Here is an 11427-nt window from a genome sequence, read left to right on the forward strand (position 1 = left end):
AAACTCATTTGATAAGAAACTGACTTGGCACAAACTATTTGAAGTTTATATGGAAATTACTATGGGAAAACAAAATTTTTTGTTCATTGTCTTCTAGCCTTTTTACATATTGTACTGTTTACAAATTCTATTGCTATTCTTATGGGAATTTTTATCAGCTACAATTTTGCAGAAAATTGTTTTTCAGCCAAACGTCAAATTAAATAGTTATTAGTTGTTTAAGAGATTGATAATCTTATGGCAAGATTAAGCAACTGAATTATGGGCAACACTGTATTCTGCAGTGTGACATAGTAGCCATGATTTTTGTCCTCTATTCTACGCGCCATAAACCAATGTTGCCTGCTGAACAGTTGATTGAGCATAATTATAAGACATCAGTGACTTGAATCATTAATAATTTTTGTTCCTTACATTTGATCGAAAAGTGGTCTTGAACAAAGTTGTAGCTGGGAACATTTTCAACAAGCTCAACTATCATTTTCTGAAGTAGAGTGAACTGGTGAGTTTTGAGATAAATATGAACCGAAATTATACTTTCTTCATAATAATTCCCATATAAACTTCAAATGGTTTGTGCCAATTCAGTTTCTCACTAAATGAGTTAAAATTTTGGGAGGCTAATCAGGGCCCAATTTGGAACCGTTTGAGCACTGTGGAGCGAAAATTTCAAATTTTCCATCAGTCTATTGAACATATTCTCAAGATTCGATTACTTCGAAGAATTAAAAAGAAAGTTTTGTTAACCAATCTAAAGAAGAGTTCAAAAATCCTTCTAGAGATAACGATAACGCAATTGTGAGAAGACCTCTAGGTGAATTCTAAGCAGAGTTCTGAGTAGAATTTTGAGATAATTCTGAGTAGATTTACATAACGGTTGTGTGGACGCTTCCTTGTCCTACAAGTATCTCAAATAAGTTAGATCCGAAAGCATTCTAAGCTGAATCGCAATAGAAGGGAGTAACCAAAGTGTTCCGAGAAGAATTAAAAGGTAATCGAATTCTGTCGATAATATAAGGAATGGTAGTATTTCAAGAATTAATCTGAGGAAAATTTAAAGGGAATTTAAAAATAAACAAATCTAAGGACAACATCCAATAAAATTCAATTCCAAGGTTTCTAAATCAATCGAATACTTGGATAGTTAAAACTATTCTGGGGACAATTCCAAGCAAATTTTGAAGTTTTCTGCGGAGAACTATTGACAGTGGAAATTTATTGATTTAGCTTAATACTAACAACCCAAATTTTCAATTTATGATTATGATTATGTAATCTCAGTAGATTGTAAAACATGGTTGATACCAAGCGACTAATGACAAACGATCGAACTTAAAGAGCAACTCCACCCTTGTTTCACATTCAAAATATCCCATACTCAAATAAGAATCAAACCAAAAGGTCAAACTTAGCAACTAAAATACATTCTAAAGCTAGCTTTTAAAGTAAACAAAAATCAAAATAAAACTCTACCTTCCACCTATGATAAATCCAGAGATACAAATAATCATTCTGCTGACACAGTAAATCGATTTCTCCTCCGGTTCAAGCCAATTTGTACACACAGAAACAGAAGTCTTGTTGCTTAACTTTCACTCAAGCACAAACTATGTATAATAATAATAATAATAATGAAAATACTGCAAAGGAGTTCGACTATTTTTTAGCAAATACACACACACACACAGTCTATATCACAGTTCTATGGTTATCAACTCCAATTTTGGGTTACGGTCCATTCACGCTTGGCAATTATTACAGTTCCGGTTGGGGTTGTTCGTTCTTGGGGTCCCGCTCGGTGCAAATAAACGAGAATAATTGCGTGTCTCTATCTATCTATCTATCTATGCAAGCATCAGAGTGTGGTAGCATGAATGTAAACAACAACAAAAAAAAAAACCACTCATAAAATAGACGCACACTCGAATAAACAGAACAACAGAGCAGTGGAGAGGGAGCGTAAAAGAAATAGTAGATGTTTGAATGAACAACACAAACAGCGAGTGCGGGGTGTGATAACGGTTTTCGAAAATCAATACTTTAGGATCTGAAACAGTAGCATTTTCGCCCGGTTCTGGCTTTTCTGTGGGTCGGTCACTGTTACGGCTTTTACGGCTCCCGAGATAGTAATCACACATATGTAGAGTTTCCACTTCGGTGACTTTTCACTGATTATCCTTGCATGGACGAACTTGATAATTTGCTTCGTTCTTCAGGTCTCGCTAGTTCCATCACCACATATCACAGCCCGTTCGACGTCATTAACTAATACACTGACGTCGTCCACGGATTTTCGTATCGGATGCAAAATTACACACAGTCATCTATGCCGTAGAGAGACGACGGACGGCGAATTACACTTTTCACTTATGCTTCTACTGAACATAGACTCATAGAGAGAGAGAGAGAGAGTGACGGAACGGTTAGGGGTGGACGAAAAATCGATAAGCTCTTAAAAACACGCACACGCTTCACTACGTCTGCTCGTCCCCCTTCTGGCCAGTGGGAGCACCTTCGTCCCCAAACCACTTTTCACTTATCATAGGGAGCTTTGAAGCTATTGCGGAAAAAGTCCTGCTCCGGAGGTTGCTTGCCGGCGGCCACCAGTCAGTGTGTGTATAATATAAAAGAATCACAGATCACACGCGAGATTGACTCACTCTCGCTCTCACCAACCGACGAATTTTCCTCCTCCCAGCAAATGCAAACAATGGAAACCGTTTTTACGGAACGCGCGCGTCGTCGTCGTCGTCGAATATCCTTTTGTATCGGCGGGCGCGGGGTGGGTTGAGATGCGATTTATGCTCTACGTTATGCTACACTGATCGATCTCGGGTGGTGTTCGTCCGCGTTCGGCGACATCCTTCGGTTGACTGAGCCGAATCCGTGCGGTTCAGTTTGCTTTTGTTCTTGGTTGAGAAGCATCATCATAGAGCATAAAGGAGCATGGCAGAAGAGCTTGAGTGGAGAGTTGAGACTGAGAGTCTCGTTTTTCGTTCTCTCTCGCGCTCCCGTTTTTGTTTTATGCTACGAACGAACAAGCTACGACGGACGGCGGTTATGCGAATGAAAATGGAAACTCTGTTTTCCCTACTGTCCGTGGTAGGGTAGTAGACATGCGGTGCGTTTCGGTTCCTACGTTCGTTTTACAACTGAAATCGACGACCACACGAACGGGATGGGGTGGATGGGCTGCAAGTGGTACTATCTAGAGATAGCTATCACCAGTGATGCCAGTATTCCTGTTTAAACTGCATTCTTCCAGTTTTTTTGACGCATCCAGTCAAACGTTAAAGTTAGAAATCTTCCAGTTTTTTGAGAAGTCATCCAGTTTTATCAAGTTTTTCATTATTAATAGCAAAATTTTTTGAAGTATGTTTACCGTTACAGGATCATTAAGTTGCTTATACTTTAAACTTTAATATTGGAAATGAATTCTGGAAATGCAATATGTACCTTATTAACAGTCATGCGTGCCGTGTGACAATATCGAGGTTTGTTATTAGGACAGTTTACATAATTTTATGTCAAAGTTAACCTAATGAAAATGTCCATGTTTATAAGTATGCTGATTTCAAATTTCGTTAGAAAATTTATTATTTTTGGTATAACAACAACATTTATTTCCACAAATTATTTTAAGACATGACAATCCGATTTTACTATCAAAACCATTAAAAGTTGAAATTTAACATTTACTTAAGTTTACGAAGTCTAAGAACTCGTAACAAATCAAAATTCAGTTTATGTTTAACAAAATTACTTAAAACTGAAATTAGTAGAGCGGGGGCCTCATAGCCTAGTCAGTAAAGGCACGGTATTACCAAGCTGGAGGCGACGGGTTCGATTCCCGGTCCGGTCGAGGGAATCTTTCGGGTTGGAAATTTTCTCGACTTCCCTGGGCATAGAGTACAATTGTGCTTGCCACACAATATACAAATTCATACATTGGTATTGGCATAGAAAGCTCTCAATTAATAACTGTGGAAGTGCATTTAGAACACTAAGTTGAGAGCACGCAATAAGCTAGTATGCGCTAAGCAATAAGCTTGAAATGTGAACAAGAAGAAGAAGAGCGGGGGCCGATTACTCGCGGTTTGCTCGAGGTTAGGGGTAACAATTGGTAACCAGGAGGATGAAGGGCTATGGACTTTGAACATAAGGTTTCGAGATGCACTATGGTGGTGTTTGAGTAAGAGCTTAGAACCGAAGGGCTGACACTTCAACTTGGAGGAACACGAGAAGACGAGATACTACTAAATCCTCAAACCGATCTGTTTCATAAACACATAAATTAAATTCATGCATTCGAGATCCAGGCTCATCATGTAATCTAAAAAAATCGAAACCTCAGAATTTAAATCTTTATCTCAAATCTTGAGTCATGATTTTTTTCTAAGCTTAGGATCTCCAAATTTGTTTTGGAATGATTTGCTCAATAATACCAACCGATGGAAACTAACGATTTTAAATTGGCACACTGCTTGACTAGTCTATTGGTTCTAAGCAAATCTATTAACGTACCCCATTCTAGTCGAAATTCTAGTACTACACTATGTTTGTTTCGATTCACTATGAAAGTTTGACAGACAAAATGAGGGGTTCGTGGATTTTCCTATGTTTCGAGGGGTGCATCGATTAGCTTGGGACCGAAGAGAGTACCAGAGCTGAGCCAAAGAGATGAGCACGTTTCTTCGGGACCTTCTAGTCTTAGAGTTACCTCTATGGTAATACCATAGAGGTAACTCTAGGACCAGAAGGTCCCGAAGAAACGTGCTCAACTTTTTGACTCAGCTCTGGCACTCTCTTCGGTCCCAAGATAATCGATGCAGCCCTCGATACATAGGAAAAATCACGAACCCCTTATTTTATCTGTCAAACAAATCAAAACAAACATAGTGTAGTACTAGAATTTCGACTAAAATGGGGTACGTTAATCGATTTGCTTGGGACCAATAAACTGGTGAAGCATTGAGCCAATTTAAAATCGTTAGTTTCCACCAGTTTATAATACTCTTGAAAATCCACTCTGCAATGCTCTTCATATTATTAATAATTCTTGTGGTATATTACCTAGCAATTCCTCGAAAAAGAGGCCGGAATAAAATCACTTCTCCGCAGTTTCAGCTGTAATTTAGTACTCTTCTGCATATCCCATGGAATAACAATTGGAATTCCTTTTTACTTCTGCTCCGAATTCCTATTGAAATCTCTTTTCAATTTTCTTAAAATTATCACCGTAATATTCTGGGAATTTTCCACGGAATTTCTTTGAAATTTTCCTCAAAACTTTGATGTATGTATCTTAGGAATTCTGAAATCGGGAATTTTCCTTGGAATTGACTGCATATTTTCCTTTCATTTGAAATAATCCTAAGAAATCCATTGGAATTATTTTCAGAATTTTCGTTCAGTTCACTTCAGAATTCCCTTTTAATTTCTTAAACCTTCTTCTTCTTCTTATTCGCATTTCAAGCTTATTGCATATCGCATATTAGCTTATTGCGTGCTCTCAACTTAGTGTTCTAGCTGCACTTCCACAGTTATTAATTGAGAGCTTTCGATGCCTGTACCATTTTTGCATTTGTATAATTGTGTGGCAAGTCCAATCATACTTCTATGCCCAGGGAAGTCGAGAAATTTTCCAACCCGAAAAATTCCTAGACCGGACCGGGAATTGAACCCAGCCACCTCCAGCATGGTCTTGCTTTGTAGCTGCGCGTTCACCGACTGAGCTAAGGGAGGCCCCTTAAACCTTAAACATTGTAAATTCTGACAATTCTCTACGGAATTCTTTTGAAAGTTTCGTCAAAATTTGGATGCAACTATGTTAGGAATTCGGAAATCGGGAATTTTCTTTGGAATTAGCAGAATATTTTACTTTCCATTTGAAATAATTCTAAGAAATCCAATGAAATTATTTTCCGAATTTTCGTACAGTTCACTTCAGAATTCCTTTTTAATTTCTTCTAAGAATACACTTGCAGTTTTTCTCACATTTGTTTTAGATTGCTCCTCAAAATTAGTTTGGCATTCAAATAGGAACTCCCTTGAAATTCATTTGAAGTTCTCCTGGAATTATTTACAGATTTAATTGTAATCCTTATTCTAAATAGCATACCCCCTAAGTATGCTCCGAGATTTGCCATAGCTATGCATTATTTTCCTCTAAAAAACTTTTTAGAATTATCCTCAGAATACCCATGGATTTCTCCTTTGAATTGCCTTGAAGTACTCCTCAGAATTATCGTGAAATAATCCTCAGAATTCTTTTCAAAACTTTCTCAACATTCCTTAGCAAGCAACCTCGGTAATTCCTATGAATTTTTGATAAAATATCCTTTAAATTCTCGTCATAATTGCTATGGAATTTTACTCAGAACTATCTTGGTATTCTCCTAAGGATTCACATGGAATATGGAATTCCACAGAACTACCTAGGCAGTAGATTTCATTTGATGTTAATCTCAATTTCTTCCCAGAGCTCCCTTGGAGTGAGTTCCTTAGAAAATCGAATCAAATTCCATTAAACTGGAAAATTTTACTTGGTTGCAGTGTTCGGAAAATCATTCTCAAATCTCATTCATTGAGCCTCCTTGCGAGAGTAAACTCGAGTGGGAATGCGGCAAACAAAATTCACGCTTAAGATTCTCGGTGATTTTTGCGACGTTGAATTTTGGAAAGCAAAACTCATAGGCGCATAAACTCATGCATGAGATTTGAGTTTTTGAGTTTTTCCGAGCACTGCTTGATTGGATGATTTTGTTTTCAAATCTATGTTCTTGATAAATGTTAAATGCCCAGCATCATTATGTATATATCTTCGGTCCAGATTCTTAAAAAATGCCTCCAAATCGAGGGAGACGACTCTATCTACGATGCAGAAAAGATTGTGCTTTGCTGTGGCTAGCTGCGCGCACGCAGAGTAGATAGAAAGAAGATTGATGACAATTCTGAAGATTTCCTGCATAAAGATGATGCTCGATGCAAGTAAATGCGACAAATGAAAGAAGATTTTTCGAAGATTGATTCGCTAGTGTGGATTTGTTGAGCATCTTAACTTGAGATTTACATGTGTCGCCCTCCTCTCTCCAAATATACTTATTTAAAGACCAGAAAAAAATTGATACGAATAAAATCTGTGGAAAAATATCAGATTTCTGAATTAAAAAAAAAAAATTATACTGAAGATAATTCTGGGTCGGATTTATTAAGTTCAATGAGCGAAATAACATATCGAGGAAAGTAAAATTCCTTAGTAATAAATAGGATATGAAAATTCCCTGAGAATTAAAATTTTTTCCTGGGGTTTTCAGGTAGTATACACCCAGTTATGTGTGAACACTAATGTAAATATACATGTCAAATAAATCATTTTAATACTATCCCCTTGCAGATTTTATTTTGCAATAATTTAGGAAAAAAGTCCCAAAATAGAATATTTAAATAATAACGTTTATACTAGCTTAAATAACATATTTTTTATGTTGATTTGTTACTGGTAAATACCAATCGTAAATCTACATTAACACTCCAAACACGATGCGTCCGGTAAAATGTGTAACGGCAAACTTACAATGTTTGAAAAATCAAATCTATTGGTGCCATTCAAAGCTACATACTTTGAAATTTTATTCGATATCAATAGATTTAAAATCCATAAATAAGTTGCTGTAGAATGATTTCTCAAACATTGCTAATTTTCCGTTACACATTTTACCGGAGGCATCGTGTTCGGAGTGTTAACAAGTTACACATAACAATTTTTTTCGGAAAAATCGAGATCACTCAATCAATAATTAATATTAGTACTACCATTAGACCCAAGCAATCACGTACCCAAATAAGTGGCCTCATCAGAACTTACAAACACTGGTATAACCGTTGCTCAAGGTTAAAATGGCTAATGTTGAGTAAAACTATTATTCTAATTTTTGAAATCATACTTGAAGGCATGAACATTAGACTGATGCAAAATTTGACAATTTCGTTCCAAAGTGCTCAAACGGTCCCAAATCGGGTCCTGATTAGCTTCCCAAAATTTGAACTCATTTGGTCAGAATCTGACTTGGCACAAACCATTTGAAGTTTATATGGAAATTACTATGGGAAGTCCAAACTTTTTGTTCATTGTATTCTAGCCTTTTTCTAGATTGCACTGTTCAAAAGTTCTATAGCTATTTTTTTGGAATTTTTTTATCAGCTACAACTTTGCAGAATTTAGTTTTAAAGTAAAACGTCAATTAAAATAGTTATTAATTGTTTAAGAGATTGACAATCTTATGGCATGATCTAGCAACTGTTTTGGGGCAACACTGTATTCTGCAGTGTGACATAGTAACTAAGATTGTTGTGCTCTATTCTACGCATCAGAAACACCAATGTTGCCTGCTGAACTGTTGGTTAAGCATAGTGGTTTTGAACAAAGATGTAGCTGAGAAAATTTCTTACGAGCACAGTTACCATTTTTAAAGATAAGCGATTTGTAGAATTGTTGGATGGATATGAACGAACAATTTTGATTTCCCATAGTAATTTCCATATAAACTTCAAATGGTTTGTGCCTTGTCAGTTTATTACCAAATTAGTTCAAACTTTGGGAGGCTAAGTGGTGAGATATATTGCCAAACTGGTGAAAAATCTACTGCCTACTGTTGGGAATCGAACCCACATCCCGTGTACTAGGGGAGTTTGACCGTCTCTTTCACATCACCGCATCTTAAGATTGATGAAGGTAGTTTCAATTCTACGGTAGCATAGTGGTAGAGCGCGCGTCTAGCGTATTAGGAGGTGCTGGGTTTGATTCCCACATGTAGACGTTGGATTTTTCACCATTTTCGCAACATATCTCACCACCCAAACACATGTTCTTGCCTTGAAGTATCGTTTCAAAAAGACATTATCAATTCTATTGGACATTTGTCAATTTTTATAAATTAGATAGATTCGTAATGGACAATTTAGACAGTTAGTAATGCTACAACTTCTTAGGTCAGTATTGATTGTAATGCTACAACTTCTTAGGTCAGTATTGATTTTAAAACTGTCGGCTCCGTAAAGTCCTATCAAATAAACAAATTGATTTTTTTTTTCGTAAAAATCTTGAAAACTTCAGAATTTTGCATGTTTGCAAGAAAATCCAATTTTAATGAGGATTAAGTTTGCCTGATATTTTGGAAAAACCGTTGGCAACCCTGACTATCACTATGCCGCTGCCGTTGCTAGTGTGTTGTAAAAGCGTTCTCCAAAACAGCCACCTCTTGATGATGTGTTTTGGGGGGTTTCATTTCTTTTCGCATCCTAACCGTGATCAGTATCGGCATACAGTAATCCTTCGATTTATGTGGTGGGCAATACCGTCCACCCAACGCCGTTTCTCCTCTTTCTTTCAACCAATTGAGCTGATTTTCTGTAGATAACTAGTTTATGGTTGACACTTATCACATACAAAACAACTAGCGTAATTGGTAGAAGGACAATCGACGGTACCAAAAAATCGCATAAATGGAGGGATTGCTGTATCGCATCGGTTCGTCGCACGAGGGGGTTGTTGCTGTTGTTTTTCGGTGTGAGTGAGGTGCTGCTACCACTGCTGCTAGGGTACAGCGGATAATAGTAAACAGAAGGCAACGCAAGGACGGAAGGAGGGAGCGAGATAATAAAGGATACACGCATTGTGGGAACTATTCACTTGGAAGGGTGAATACACCTTGCTTAGCAATGAAAGACTCGCTTACAGTTTTGTATAAAAAATATGCAAGATCTGTAGGAGAATCACCACTTACCGTACCGGTATACTTCAATTATATGAGCAGTTCCACGCCAAATGACGAATTGCAAAAACCCGATCTTCTACGATTGCATGAAAATTTGCATAATTCTTTGCTATGGGAAATAATTCACATCTTTGCTGAAATTCAGCAATTTTGGAACTTGTAAAATTTCCAAATAGAGGGCGGGCTCTTCTCCTCACTCATTGGGGCATCCTCCTGTTGGATCACCTATTTTTTACCGGTTGTATGATCCTGTTTTTGGAAGGAGATTCTCACTTAACCCGTGGATGCACGTGGGGCGTTGTTGCCAATCAATTTGCAGCAACTTTGCTTGAGACACCAAATTTCCATCTCTCATGGTTCATGAGTTATGATTTTTTTGAAACAAGCAGGCCCCTTAAAAATTGGTTCTCTATGAATATCTTTTCATGCGTTCATTTCTCGTAAAAACGATGTTGTAGACACTTTTAGAACTTTTAATGAAAAATATGTTTGCTGAAGTAACTAAGTTGCTATCTTTTTTTATTGGAAATTTAAAGGCCATTTTCTTCAAAAAAAAAATGGCATTTTTCAATTGTCAATATTTCTAAGAGGAGCAAACTGATTTTCAAACTTTTAATTCCATTCGAAAGATCGTTGTCCATTTATGGTGGGAAAACTGCGAGAGTGATTTTTGTTTATGGCATTTAATTAAATTTTTTTAAATTCATATTTTTATGCAAAAACTGCCATAGTTCTTCAAATGGAGGAGATAGTATCGGCAGAAATGTACGCCATCAAAAGATCTAAAATTATGTAGAACAAAGTTTTTGCTAGAGATCAATGTATGAACAGATAATTTAAGATAACTTTTATTCTACGATTTACCCTACCTTATATTATAAAACATCAAACGTGGCCTACTGGAACTGTGTTACAAACCTTATTAAATATTAAAATAGTCTATTTTCCCTTTGACGTGTTAGTGATTTATAAATATTAAAAACAAAGTGCAATGGGGGAGAGGTAGCTCATCGATTCTTCCGGTTCGCCTCCTAGCATCGTGCTATAAGGTACCAGGCGATAACCAGGGTAGTTGATCGATAGCTCGATGACGTCATTTCGTTGGCGTCTGCAATAGGAAATTATCATAGCAGGCGTTGACGATGGGACGTTGTCGAGTTGTTGAATAGCAACTATCATGGTAACTCACCGATTACCTGTCGATCTGCCAAATTTGGAAAGACGTCTGCATTGAATTGTCTCATATAATAATATTCCACCCACTATATCACAAGAAATTACGAGTAGCTGAGTGGAATGGAGATAAGTTAAGCATTGGGTACAGGACCAAGTCTCCCATGGGTGGTGCCAAAATATGAGCGCAATAGAATCATCAAGTTGCCATAAGGCACGGAATGAGACTATTGCATGGCTGGGTAGTCAAAGTCTTCCATTCGTTAGTCATTTCAGGTGGATTAGAACAGGTTTAGGTGGGCGTTGGCCAGATTTGGATTTTTCAGATGTAATCCTGGATAGGACCTTGTCATTGAACGTCGCGTGAAAGTGGAACTAAATGAAGGCCTAAGTACTTTTTCGTAGTTTTTAGTTTTCGGATTTGAAAGATCGTCGGTTACAGTGGCCTGCTTACTGAGCAGAAAAACGCGGTCCCAGG

The 11427-nt window shown here is 37.2% G+C and overlaps 1 protein-coding gene across 2 annotated transcripts in view; it reads right to left on the bottom strand.

The window, feature by feature from the left end:
* siz (Brefeldin-resistant Arf-GEF family protein schizo) overlaps positions 1-2319 on the bottom strand; it is a 49029-nt gene extending 46710 nt beyond the window's left edge. Inside the window, exon 1 of one of the 2 annotated variants that reach the window (XM_065225956.1) lies at positions 2040-2319. In XM_065225956.1, the coding sequence (XP_065082028.1) occupies positions 2040-2062 (23 nt within the window). In that variant the 5' untranslated portion in view covers positions 2063-2319. Of the gene's footprint in view, positions 1-1473; positions 1615-2039 lie in introns of those variants that run through there. The other variant, XM_065225954.1, reaches the window with a different exon arrangement.
* Positions 2320-11427: the final 9108 nt, after the last annotated feature.

This window comes from Ochlerotatus camptorhynchus, unplaced genomic scaffold (genome assembly GCF_037179485.1).
Source record: "Ochlerotatus camptorhynchus isolate MF236.1 unplaced genomic scaffold, CSIRO-AGI_Acam_v1.1 ptg000242l, whole genome shotgun sequence".
Taxonomy (NCBI): Eukaryota; Metazoa; Arthropoda; class Insecta; order Diptera; family Culicidae; genus Ochlerotatus; species Ochlerotatus camptorhynchus.